Genomic DNA, 13,681 nt, shown 5'->3' on the forward strand with positions numbered 1-13,681 from the left:
GAACGTGAACCGGTGTGGCTGCCCTGGGCACAGCCTGCTCAGTGTGATGGGCGGAGCTGCTCTCTGAGCCGGCCACTCCCCTCCTGGTGTCTATCCAGGAGAAATGAAGGCGTAAGCCACGCAAAGACTCGTACTAGCAGCATAGACAAAACAGCTACGTGACTATGTGGAAACAACCCCAGTGTCCATCAGCTCATGAACGGATAAACAAAATGTGGTCCATCCTGATACTACAACGCGGTTGAACCTTGAGGCCACTGCCAAGTAAAAGAAGCCGGTCACGAAAGGCCCCGTATTGTACAGTTCCACTTACAGGAACTGTCCAGCGTGGGCAGATCCATAGAGACTGAAAGTAGGTTAGTTATTGTCTAGGCCAGAGAGGGATGGGTAGCCATTGGGCATAGGGTTTCCTTTTGGGGGATGGAATGTTCTAGAATTAGGTAGTGGCAATGGTTGCACAACTTTGTGAATGTACTAAAACCCACTGAATTGTGCACTTTAAATGGGGGTATTTTATGGTATGTAAATTATATCTTTGAAAATGCTTTTTAAAAAATGTTTGTCAGCTGTATTTCTGTTGTTACTGTGATCTGCAGGTTTATTGTTAAATTGCCCGAATGGACACGTTGATATTTGTGACCGTTGACAACAAAATGTACTTAGGAATACAAACTGAAACGTTTTAAAACACCAATACTTTGTTTATGGTGTATTTTTACCTGTCTTATATTTAGGTTGAGTCATCAAAACATGAAGTTCTATCCACAAAGGCATAAATAGCATTTTCTTGAAACAGTCTTCTGCTTTGGGTCTCTGATTACCTAGCTGTCAGTAGCACCCAGCCCGTCTGTGGGCCAGGCCTCCTGTATCCTCTCCTTCCTGCTCTCTTTTTCTCTCCCTCCCTCTTTCTTTCCCTTTTTTAAATTGTGGTAAAATACACAATATAAAATGTACCATCTTAGCCGTTTCTAAGTGTACATTTCGTTGGCATTCGGTGCATTCACATTGTGGCCATCACCACCATCCATCTTCAGAACTCCGTTCATCATGTAAAACTGAAACTGTCTGCATTAAACACTAGCTCCCCAGCGCTTGGCCTCTGCCTTCTCCTTTCTGTCTCTGTGAATTTGACTGCGCCGTGTGCCTAATGGAAGTACAGTCTCACAGGATCTGTCCATCTGTGCCCGGCGTATTTCACTCAGCACCGTGTCCTCGAGGGTAATCCAGGCTGTAGCAGGTGTCAGGATTTCCTTCCTTTTCAAGAGTGAATAATATTCTGCTGTGTGGATGAACCACAGTGTGCTTGCCCCTCATCCATCAGTGGACATTTGGGTTGCTAACATTTTTTAGCCATTATGAATAATGCTGCTGTGAACGTGGGTGTGCAAACATCTCTTTGACACCCTGCTTTCACATCTTTTCGGTATATACTTGGAAGTGGGATGGCTGGGTCAGGTGGTAGTTGTGTTTTTAACATTTTGAAGAACCACTCTGCTGTTGTCCACATTGGCTGCATCGCTTTGCATCCCACCACTGAGCACAGGGTTCTGGTTCTTCTCGTCAACGCTTGTTTTCCGATTTTGTGATAGTATCATCGTGGGTGTGAGGTGGGGTTCTGATTTACGTTTCACCATGATTAGTGATGTGGAGCATCTTTTCATGTGCTTTTTGGTCATTTGTGTATCTTCTTTTGAGAAATGTTTACTGCCCTTTTTTTGTTAATTTATTTTGGGCCGCGTTGGGTCTTCGTTGCTGCGCACTGGCTTTCTCTAGTTGTGGCGAGCGGGGGCTACTCTTCGTTGCAGTGCGCAGCCTTCTCATTGCGGTGGCTTCTCTTGTTGCAGGGCACGGGCTCTAGGCGCACGGGCTTCAATAGTTGTGGCTCGGGGCTCAGTAGTTGTGGCTCGCGGGCTCCAGAGCGCAGACTCAGTAGTTGTAGCGCACGGGCTTAGTTGCCCCGCGGGATGTGGAATCTTCCCAGGCCAGGGCTCGAACCCGTGTCCCCTGCATTGGCAGGTGGATTCTTAAGCACTGCAGCACCAGGGAGGTCCCTACTGCCCATTTTTTAATCCCTGCATCCTCTTGTGTTTAAAGCAGCAGGTCTCAAGGTGTGTTCTTGAGACCCAGGGCTGCCCTGAGGTCAGCGCTCTAATGACACTAACGCTGCGCCAGTCGGCAGGTGTCACCCACTGTATGTGCACCGAGAAATGACATCCGGGGTAGAGCAGGAAGAGTCATAGTTCAACTTTATTTTGGGGTCTAGGTCTTTTTTTTATATATATTTATTTATTTATTTTTGGCCGTGTTGGGTCTTTATTGCTGCGCACAGGGTTTGTCTAGTTGCGGCGAGCGGGACTACTCTTCGTTGAGGTGCACTGGCTTCTTACTGCGGTGGCTTCTCTTGTTGCAGAGCACGGGCTCTAGGCACGCAGGCTTCAGTAGTTGCAGCACACAGGCTCAGTAGTTGTGGCTTGCGGGCTCTAGAGCGCAGGCTCAGTAGTTGTGGCACACGGGGCTTAGTTGCTCTGCAGCATGTGGGATCTTCCCGGACCAGGGATCAGACCCATGTCCCCTGCATTGGCAGGCGGATTCTCAACCACTGCGCCACCAGGGAAGCCCCCCCTTTTTTTTTAAATAACTTTATCGAAGTATAATTTAAATGCCATAAAATTTGCCTGTTGTAAATGTCCAGTGATTTTTATTAATTTACCAAGTTGTGCACCCAGCACCACAGTCCAGATGTAGAATATTTCCATCACCCCACCACAGCCCCTCAGTGTGTGTCTTTTTGCTCTTCCGTCTGACGAAACTACAAGTGCTCACGGAGCTCCTCTGCTGACACTGAGGCATGAGGGGTGCCTCCAGGGAGGGTGTGCCAGGTGTGGCTGTGAGCCCAGACGGCCAGGTCTCCTCCAGGACACCCAAGAGACCAAGACAGCGACTGTGCTAATGATAAGGTTCAGGCTCTCAAGTGAAAATCAGAATTTTGGAGAACTTGACAGCTCCGCAGGGTTTGCTGACTTTTCCAGATGACCGTCATGTGATGTCACAAAAGCACACCTGGGTAGAAAGCCATTCACAGTTCAAGGTGGACTGGTGGACCTCCGCCCAAGAGTCGGAGAAGTTCAGTGATAGGGCTGCAGCTCGCTGTAACAGAGCCTCAGAGGACACACAGTGTCTGGAGAGGTTGTCATGGGTGTCCCCAGGCCGGCTGCACCTCCTTCTCTGAAGCCAGCCAGCACGGAAGATGGGATGCAGAGCACAGCTGTCTCATTCTAATGTCCAATTAAAGAGATTTGCAAAAAGGAAAATGATGCTACTCCTATCGCTGAGTGTTCTCAAAACATTTTCATAAAACTTCTATGTTAACAGCTACCGTTAGCATGAAATCACATACGCCATATTTTATGTCTCTAAATTTTCTGTGTTAATTTCCAATATAAATATATCAATTAATATAATCAATTATTAGATATTGATAAATCTAATCATTACAAAGGCTCTCTGGGGGTCCTGAGACCAAAAAGTTACAAGAACCACTGGCCTGTGTTGTTCACAGAGAAGCAGCGCAGAAATTATTGTAATTCTGTCAGCTACCATAATGACTGTATTCCTTAAGAAGTTAAAATATGTCAGAATACTTACTGCTCAGTATGACCGTGGTTGTCGGTCACCGTTCTCTGTGAAATAGGAAAGTACTTGAGTTTTTTGTGTTCTTTCATTAAAAGTTTGTATGCGACAGTTCATTGGATTTTATGCCTGTTAGAATAAGCGTTTCTAGATCTTGGGTTGGTCTTTAAGATTTAATTACTTGATTTTTATATATTCCGCCTTCCTTTTAGGAAGTAATTTTTAAAAACCATGAAGCACTTTAAACTTCTTTATTTCGACAATCCCTATATTTGTTACTTATTCTGAGTTGCTCAGACTAACAGGAAATGGGACCAATGAATACTTAAGTAAGAGCACTATGTCTTATTTAGAAATAAGAAAGTCTTTGTTTAAAATTCTAGTGTGAAGCAAGCATTTTGTATGGAAACTAGAGAGAGATTGTAAAATTAGCTCCGCTGTTGCAGTGGGACGCATTGCAAATGCGGTGACATGCCGCTTATAAATGCCATCTGGAGGCACCACACTGATGCCAGTCAGACCAGCAGTCAGAATTTTAAGGTCTGTAGTGTTTCTGGACCCACCGGCAGCCACGCTCACACACGTGCCCGCAGAAACAGGCACTTTCTGCTCCCCTCACACCATGAGCGAGCTGGGCTCCTTGGGCTGCTGTGTGTGGTGTGTTTTCCTTTCCTGTCGTCTCTGTGTTCCGGTCCTTGGTTTCTGCTGAGACTCAGGTAGGCTTTCTCTGTGGATGTGTCTGTTTCACTGGTAGAGTTTGGGTTTGTTACTTTTGAGCTTGCAGGTTCCGTTTTTGTAGGTATATTTATTGTGTAGTGAAGAAAAGCAGGGCTCAACACAGAGTGTATCATACAACCAGGAAAAAGATGGGGATGGATATACTGATTGACTGATCGATCGATCCCCCACAAATGGACCACTGCCTTTGGTGCAGGGCCCTGGAGATGGGGGAACATCACTGAGTACCTTTCTGAGCACTTGGATGCCTTTGCTGACCTGCATGCCCGTGCCTCACCACGCCCCGCACCACACTGCCACACTGCATCCTTTTTTTGTTTTTTGGCCGTGCCACGAGGCTTGCAGGATCTTAGTTCCCGGACCAGGGATTGAACCCGAGCCCCGGCAGTGAGAGCGCCAAGTCCTTAACCACTGGACCACCAGGGAACTCCCAGGTCCGTTCTCCTTGTTCCCTTTGGGCTCACATCCCTGTCCACACACAGTCCTTACAAAATAGTAAGACTGTTTAGTCATCCGGTCACAGTTGCAATCCACATAAATTTTGTGTTCGTGAAGTTTCATTTAGAAGCAGAAGACTATACAATTTTTAAACCAGTAGATCTATTTTTGCTTCCATTTCCTGGAGAATTTTTTTTCCCAAACAAATTGCTTTTTAAAATTATGAAAGTTGGGCTTCCCTGGTGGCGCAGTGGTTAAGAGTCCGCCTGCCGATGCGGGGGACACGGGTTCGTGCCCCGGTCTGGGAAGATCCCACATGCCGCGGAGCAGCTGGGCCCGTGAGCCATGGCCGCTGAGCCTGTGCGTCCGGAGCCTGTGCTCCGCAACGGGAGCGGCCACAACAGTGAGAGGCCCGTGTACCGCAAAAAAAAAAAAAAATTATGAAGGTAATATGTGCTGACAGAGTCAAAACTAACAGTTTGGGGTGTATCCTTCCAGGCTTTTTTCTGCACAATTAAAAATTCACTTTCCAAAAGGCTGGTGGGATTACACTATTCTTGCTGCTCTTCCTGCCTGCAGGTGTGGGACATCTGTCCTTGCCCATGTGTAGACTGCCCACACTTCTTCCTGGAGTAGTCTCCTCCTTCTCTTTGGAGGCCAGGGGCCCAGACACATGCAGTGTGGACCTTAGCACTCTGGGAGCGGGGGCCCGGGGGCGGGCGTCTCGGGGGCGATGCCCCTGCCCTTGCCTCTCGCCCTCCTCTCTGAGCTCTGCTCATCCCCCTGCGCCTCCTCGCTCCCCGGCCAGCACGAGGAAAGAAGGAGCTCTTTTTGTCAGTGGGCTCAGGGGTGATGATTTTGTTTTGTTTTGTTTTGAAATTTTTTTAAATGCAAAAAGAACAGAGAATCAGAAATACTCATTTATCTGCTACCCACATATTTATTTTAGATTTTAAAAAATTATAGAAATGCTGTGGTTTATATTGTTAATACTTTTCTGTGCTTACAGTTTTCTACAATGAGCTTTCGTTACTTTTTAACTACATAAGCAGTGTGGACTATGCCATGAGTTTATAAGAGTCAAGCATTGAAGAAGTATGTGATGTTTTGGAATTCTTTATTTAGAGATATGACTGCATAGTCTTTTTTCTCTGAAACTCTCTGAGTCTCTGGGATTTTGAACCCCCTGTAGTATATATGTCCCAGGCTCTGACTTATATGTGAGCTCTCAAACACTATTAGAAATTAAAAAGTTAGTTGGTTATTTTTGCATTCTCAGAGAAGCAATTTTTTTAAGCATACTTTATTTCATATTTAATTTGGAGCATTGTATTATTAAGTTGGTTTTAATACAAGTTTAAATATTCATAATGTTTAAAAGGTAAAATTTAGTGTTTCTTTAAATACCAAATGATTATTTCTCTCTAATTTACATGATACAAGAAAAAACCTATCTTGTTGACAGAAACATTCAAATGGCATATCATGTTTGGAAGTGAGTAGACATTAAAAGGTGGCTTACGGTGTAGCTCATGCCAACCAATTGAAAATGTTTTTTAAAACCGCTTAGATATTGTATGCCATATTTATTTTTTAAGCCTATATACATATTACCTATTCAAAAAATTAAATTTTAAAAAAGTGATTCACTCACTAATTAATTTTAAAATGTAGACCTCTTGCCTCCCGTCCTGAAAAGTCAGGTGGTTTTCTTGAATAATCTTGGTGTTCTGTTGCTGAAGAATGCTAAAAGTTGACCTTCTTAATTCTTTGTTATAAAGTATAAACACCCAGTTTATCATTGCTGTCTATGTGTTTTCTCTCTAACGCATTTTTTTAAGTACCAGAAATAGCCTGAAGTGGTTTGGTAGGAGAAATGCAAATGTGCAGAGCTGGTAGAGACCACCCTGGCATGAACGTGCAGAATTCTGATCATTTTCGTGCTTCTGGTTGATTTCTGTTTCAGTACGGACAGTCTTTTGAGTCAGAATAACGACCCTGTCGGTGCACCTGCAGGTTCCCCAGGGCGCGTGTGTCCTGAGCAGCAAACCCCAAGGCAGGGCCATCCCGATCATCGGGGCGCTCTCGGGCTTCTCTGTTTCAGGGGAAATGAAGTGTTCCTATGGTGACTGTGGGACAGGGGCCCTGTGGGAGCCCTTTAGAAGGTGCCGCTCGCAGGACAGTCCCAGACCTTCCAGGCCTGCCTGCTGTGGCCTCGTGGGGTGGCCGGGACCGCGCTCGGCCCGCTGCCTGGCTGCCTGGCCCGGCACCGGGGGAGCAGGGGGAAGCTGACCTGGACGCTCGGGCCGGGCGCCCCTTCTGACCTGGCTTTTATTTCCGTAGGGAACTGTACCTGGGGCATGAACTGCAGGTTTATACACCCTGGAGTCAACGACAAGGGCAACTACTCCCTTATCACCAAAGCCGAACCTTTCCCGCCCAACGGTGCCCCGCCTCTCGGACCTCACCCTCTGATGCCTGCCAACCCGTGGGTGCGTGAACACCTCTTTCATTGCTAGCAAATCACACCTAAGCTCTGTGACTGTCTGACTCAAAACACGCTAATACGCCTTGTATGGCAGGCGTTTCCGCCTTCTAGCTGCTCTGGTGTCTCCAGGTAGAGTTCCCCCAGGCTCAGGGCAGCTGGGTTGGGCGGAGGGAGGCCTGGAGGAGGCAGCAGGCAGTAGCCGGCTGGTGTTCTACTTGGTGTTTTTGCTCCCCCGTTTCTGTAGATTTTAAAGTTTGCTTGCTCTCTTAACTTTTCCCTTGTCATTTTTTAACAGGGTGGGCCAGTAGTTGACGAAATTTTGCCTCCACCCCCTCCAGAGCCCCCTACAGAGAGTGCTTGGGAACGAGGACTCCGGCATGCAAAGGAGGTAACGGATCAGCAGAAAACCCGAGAAGAAAACTAGTGGCGGTCCTTGCGCACAGCTAGCATTTCTGTCTCTCCGAGGCCTGCTAGGGCACGACAGAGCCCGGGCGGCCAGGGAGGCCCCACCAGGAACACGGCCCACGGTCTTCCTGGGGCTTGCAGTGCATCGAGCCGTGCCTGAGCCAGGGCTGCGGCCCCCGGCCCCTCGGCGGCACTCCCCAGAGAGTTAGCGCTCCCGCTGCGGCCTCTGCGTCTGGAGAAGCCGTCCTGTCCCCGGAGAAGCGGTGCTATGCTGGCCTCCCCTCTCCCCCCGCACTCTAGGCAGCACCCGGCCCGGGTGCCGGGCTTACCCTTCTTGGCTCTGGGGCTGCCTTCCCTTCAGGGGGATGGCAGACTGAAGCAAAGCTGTTCCTGCCCTCGGCACACGCTCCCCGCCCCCAGCCCTGACCCGCTCCTGGTGCCTCTCCTGTCCGGAGCACACCTACCTGCCTCCCCACTGAGGGCACGTCTGGAGCCCCCTGGTTCAGTGCCAGTACTGGGAACAGGGAGTCACCACTCTGTCACCTCTTCCCAGACCTGGGTGAGCTCTTGAGTGCAGGGTTCACTGTGTCTGCAGGGACGGGGCACTCCCGTTCCCCAGAAGGGTGCGTGGGGTCCCGTGTCCACCCCCAGCACGGAGCTTAGGCATGTCCCCAATGAGTGCTCGGTCGTGCTCTCCTGCCACTCCAGCCCAGGCTTCCGGGGTCATTCGGGACAGGATCCCCTTCGTTTTCCTAACGGTAACTGGTGTTGGCTTCTCCCTTCTTAAAATGGTAGGTTTTAAAAAAAGCAACCATTCGGAAAGAACAAGAGCCTGACTTTGAAGAGAAGAGGTTTACGGTGACCATTGGTGAAGATGAACGGGAGTTTGACAAAGAAAACGAAGTTTTCCGAGATTGGAACTATCGGATCACGAGAGATGTCAGAGACACAGCGTAAGCAACGGTTCTGCCTCTTCCTTCCCTGTTGAGAGAGAATTTGGTGTCCCCAGCTGCGTGGGGCCTGGACTCTAGAGAGCAGCAGTGCCGAGGTGACCCAGGGCGCGTTGGGGCCTGTCCACCCGCCAGCCTGAGGATGGCCTCCCCAGGAGCGTTTCAGGCAGTTTGCAGCTGACTTTCCTTGTTGTTTTGCTTCTGGGGAGGACACGTTTTAGCTCCGTGGCTCGGAGAGGTTTTACAGCTGCTCCTAAAGCCCCTGGGGCCCCGTGAATGTCCTCCCCACTTTTCCCCAAGTTCCCCAGGAACCAGGAAAAGCTGTGAAATTTGTCACTAAAATCTGGGAGTATGGCAGGTTTCTTCATTGTTTCCTCCAGGTATTTTATCACTGGTCTATTTTTTTTTTTTTTTGGGGGGGGGGGTACGCGGGCCTCTCACTGTTGTGGCCTCTCCCGTTGCGGAGCACAGGCTCCGGACGCGCAGGCTCAGCGGCCATGGCTCACAGGCCCAGCCGCTCCGCGGCATGTGGGATTTTCCCGGACCGGGGCACGAACCCGCGTCCCCTGCATCGGCAGGCGGACTCTCAACCACTGCGCCGCCAGGGAAGCCCTATCACTGGTCTTTTAAAACAAATTGCAGAAGTACACGGGGTTGAAACGCCTGTCAGCTCTTGAGGAGCTGTGTGGCGTCCCAAGTACAGCCCTCGGCTCCCAGCACGTCTGCTCCGGGGCAGGAGCCGCTTTGTTGCGCTCACCTCTCAGGAGCGAGCGGGCCAGGCCTCTCCTGAGCAGGCCGGTCCAGCATCGTCTTATCTCACAGTGACACCGTGCATGGAGGTTTGCTGCTACAAAGCACAACCACTGATTTCTGACCGAAACGACAGTCAGAGGCTGAGAAAAAGGCCCTAGGGTTGGCTCTGCGTTTCCAAGATCACCAGTGCTTGCCTGAGCAGTGTGAGGGTTGCAGCGTTAGGAAGGCGTCTGGCTGTTGGGAATGAGAAACAGCTGTGTCACTTGGTAGATCAGCCCAGGTCACCCCGCCAGCACCCCGCAAGTGCTGGGGGAGAGATTTCCTAGAAAGCAGCCGCTGCAGGCCACACGACGCAGCGTGGCCTGGTGGGGGCCTCGGAGCTCTGCAAGCTCTGGGCGTCTCTGTTTCCCCCGGCAGTTTACCCAACGGGAAGGGTCAGTCTGGAGCCAAGAAGTCCCTGAAACAGCCTCCAGGGCCATCTGCTGCCGGGTGTACACTTCCCTTCCCTGCGCCCCACCCAGGGTTTGAGTCAGGGACCCGTGCAGGTCCTCTGGGTCTGTGTGTGTGGGAGCTGGGGCCTCCTCTTGCGTCTTCCCAGGGCTTAGTCAGCTGTCCTGTCCTTGTGATTGAAGGCCCACCTTTATCACCCGCACAGGGGTCTGCTCCCAGACCTCCTGTTATATTCCTCGGGTCTGTTTCTTCACGGGCCGGGCCGTCTGTGATGTTGTGAGGTCGCGGAGGGTGTGTCTTTTCTTTTCTTTTTTTCCTTTTCTGTTATTTGGCCATGCCGTGCAGCACGCAGGATCTTAGTTCCCTTACCAGGGATCGAACCCGTACCCCCTACAGTGGAAGCGCGGTGTCTTTAACAACTGTTCTGCCAGAGAAGTCCCTCGGAGGGTGTGTCTTGTTTTTCCCATGGTTTCTTGGCTTGTCTTAAATGTTTCGGTGTCCACGTGAACCTGAGGATCAGTTGTCTAGCTGCGTAAAGAAATCTCATCAGCATTTTTACAGGGATTGCCCTAAATTTGTAAATTAACAAAGGGCTTTGTAAATTAACTGACTTCCTGGTGATGTTCAGTTGTCCTTTCCAAAGACAAAGGGCGTGGTCTCATTTATTCACACGTGCTTTTGTGTCTTTCAAGAGTGCTAAAGTTTTCTGCAAATAGGTTCTGCACGTTTCTGATTAAATGAATTTTGTTCCTAAATATGTTTCCTTCTTTTTTGCTAGGGTAAGAGGGGTTTTCTGTACCCTCTGCCTCCTGACTGGTTATTATCTATGTACATAAGGGTGTTGGTTTCTGTATGTTAAGTTCTCTGCATCTGCCTTACTGGGCTCCTCTGGCCACTTGAATCGGCTTCACCGTCGTGTCTTGGCTTTTCGTGTACAGCATCATTTGATGTGCAGATTGAGGTGGTTCTGGGGTCTCCTTGTAGTCTGACCACGGCGGTGCCTGCAGCACACGGGTGGGCTGCCTGAGAGGCACTGGGCTTCCTCAGCCCGGCCGGATCTTAACGGGAATGCCTCCCTGTTCCCGTTAAGTAAGGTGCTGGCTTTAGTTCTAAAGTGTATAAAAGCATGTTATCACGTTAAGGAAGGATCACTTCCTATTTTCATAGAGAAAGGGGTATTGGATGTTTGTCACAAACGTTTTCATCATCTGTAGGTGTAATCCTGTGACTCCTCTGTAGGTCTGTGATTTTTCTAGTATATTCATTTTCTAATATTGACTCAGCCTTGCAATGGTGGTGTGTTATTTTTTTTAATGTGGTGTCTGAATCTTTGCATGTATCTTATGTAATGTTTTTGCATTAATATTCCTAAGCGATAAGCTTGACTTTTACTTGCTCTTTTTCCAGACTTGAGCCTTATGCAGACCCTTATTACGACTATGAGATAGAGCGGTTCTGGCGTGGCGGGCAGTACGAGAATTTCCGGGTGCAGTACACAGAAGCGGAGCCGTACCATAACTACCGGGTATGTGGGGCTTACGTGTGTAGGTCAGAACTTCACTGATGGACCCATTAAAATCGTCCCTTTTTTGTGTGTGTGTGTGTTACATGGGCCTCTCACTGTTGTGGCCTCTCCCGTTGCGGAGCACAGTCTCCGGACGTGCAGGCTCAGTGGCCATGGCTCACGGGCCCAGCCGCTCCGGGGCGTGTGGGATCCTCCCGGACCGGGGCACGAACCCGCGTCCCCTGCATCGGCAGGCGGACTCTGAACCACTGCGCCACCAGGGAAGCCCTAAAATCATCCCTTTTTTATTTATAGGACTTTATATGAGCTTAATTGTGTGGGCGTGGTGTACTCATTTCAAGCCCCGGTTGACTGTTCGTGGAGAACTAATTCGGGTCCATGGACTGACTTTGTGGTGATTTGAACAGACTCTTCCTTGGGTTAGTCTGTGCTCTTGCTCTGTTTCTCACCGGAGCTGCTGGCTGGGTGACTGATGCCAGCGGCAAGGGGTGTGTCCCACCCGCTTGAGCACATCACTCTCTCAGGCTGCTTAGGACCACCCTTTACGGGTCGTGCCGCCTCATGCGCTGGCTGCATGGGCCACTTCCAGCCATTGCTGTTGGTGCTTCTCTGAGATGTAGTAGATTTGTGAATATATGCGCTTCAGTCTCTGAGTCCCTGACTGTATGCTTTTGGCGTGAAGCTGCCGCTTGGAAGAGATCTGTTAAAAGCAGATTAGCAGGACTTCCCTGGTGGCGCAGTGGTTAAGAATCCACCTGCCAATGCAGGGGACATGGGTTCGAGCCCTGGTCCGGGAAGGTCCCACACGCTGCAGAGCAACTAAGCCCGTGCGCCACAACTACTGAGCCTGCGCCCTAGAGCCTGTGCTCCGCAACAAGAGAAGCCACCGCGATGAGAAGCCCGCGCACCACAATGAAGAGTAGCCCCCGCTCTCCGCAACTAGAGAAAGCCCGCGCATGGCAACAAAGACCCAGTGCAGCCAAAAATAAAGAAATTTATTTTTTAAAAAAACAAAACAAAAAAACAGGTTAGCAGTTTTTGTGCCACGACTTAAGTCACATTCGTGAGTTTTTTGGAGCAAAGGGAGCTGACTGTCTGGGAACCCATCAGATGGTGAGCTTGTGGTGAGAAGGGGCCCCTGGTTGACCACGCTGTGCCCTCTCCCCGGCAGGCAAAGCAGACTCCTCGCTGGGGCCGGCCTGCGGTTCCAGGCGCCTCGTGACAGCCGGGGCAGCCTCGAAGGGAGCAGGACCTGCTGGGGTCCCTGCCACCACGTCCCCCGGTGCCCCAGGGCCAGGCTGCCTGTGCAGAGCCCAGTCATCTCCGTCCCTCGACAAGAGCTAAGGCCAGAGAGGGCGCTCAGCTCCCAGCGGCCTGGGTGCTGATGTTGGAAGGGCAGGCTCTGCAGGGCACCCCGCCCACCATGTGGCCTCAAGTCCGTTTCTAGCGCTGAAACAAGACCGCACCCCGGCGCTTCTGTCTCCTCCTGCTCTCGTGTGTCCTCCCCGCGCCTCCCCTTCTCAGTGGCTAATCGCGGCATGTGCGTATGTTTGGCTTTTCCACGAAGGAAAGGGAGCGGGAACGAGAGCGAGAGAACAGACAGCGGGAGCGGGAGCGCGAACGGGATCGGGATCGGGAGCGGGAGCGGGAGCGGGAGCGGGAGCGGGAGCGGGAGCGGGAGCGGGAGCGGGACAAGGAGCGGCAGCGGCGGAAGGAGGAGTGGGAGCGGGAGCGCGCCAAGCGGGACGAGAAGGACAGACAGCACCGCGACCGCGACAAGGAGCGCGAGAAGGAGAAGGAGAAGCCCAAGGCCCGCTCCCCACAGCCACCAAGGTGAGGCGCGTACCTTCGCCGTCCCCGGGCCTGGGGGCAGGGACCGGGGCTGCGGGGCGGGTGCGGCCACGGTGTGGCGCTCCAGGAGCTGGGATGCTGGAGCTGGAGGCCCGGGTGGAGGGCTGGTCCTCCCTGCTGGCTCTGGGCTGTGCGCTGGCAGGAGGCGCTGGGCCCAGGGCCCGAGGGGGGGCCCGGCTCTGGGGTTTCCGGCAGCCTTTTGGCAACAAAGGCGCAAACACGTATTTGAGTGCCAGCCCAGGACGTGGTCCTCACCAGAAGATCATAGCACTGGCTGAAGTGTGTATGTCCTGTGTGTCTTACAACTTTGTTGAGATGTAAGTCACATATCATTCAGTGCACCCATTTAAAGTGTCCAATTTCAATGGTTTATACCATAGTCACAGAGTCGTGGTGCCGTCACCACAATCTTAGAACACTTTTGTCTCCCAGAAGGAAACCTCATACCCATTA

General features: G+C 51.0%; 1 protein-coding gene across 2 annotated transcripts in view; it reads left to right on the forward strand.

Moving 5' to 3' along the window:
• The window catches only part of ZC3H18 (zinc finger CCCH-type containing 18), a 50,667-nt gene that overhangs the window by 16,947 nt on the left and 20,039 nt on the right, over nt 1-13,681 (forward strand). For both annotated transcript variants that reach the window (XM_032613028.1, XM_032613029.1), the window contains 5 exons: nt 7,150-7,298; nt 7,590-7,682; nt 8,495-8,652; nt 11,260-11,377; nt 12,945-13,210. In XM_032613028.1, the coding sequence (XP_032468919.1) occupies nt 7,150-7,298; nt 7,590-7,682; nt 8,495-8,652; nt 11,260-11,377; nt 12,945-13,210 (784 nt within the window). The remainder of the gene's footprint in view (nt 1-7,149; nt 7,299-7,589; nt 7,683-8,494; nt 8,653-11,259; nt 11,378-12,944; nt 13,211-13,681) is intronic.

Source organism: Phocoena sinus, chromosome 19 (assembly GCF_008692025.1).
Source record: "Phocoena sinus isolate mPhoSin1 chromosome 19, mPhoSin1.pri, whole genome shotgun sequence".
NCBI classification, from domain to species: Eukaryota; Metazoa; Chordata; class Mammalia; order Artiodactyla; family Phocoenidae; genus Phocoena; species Phocoena sinus.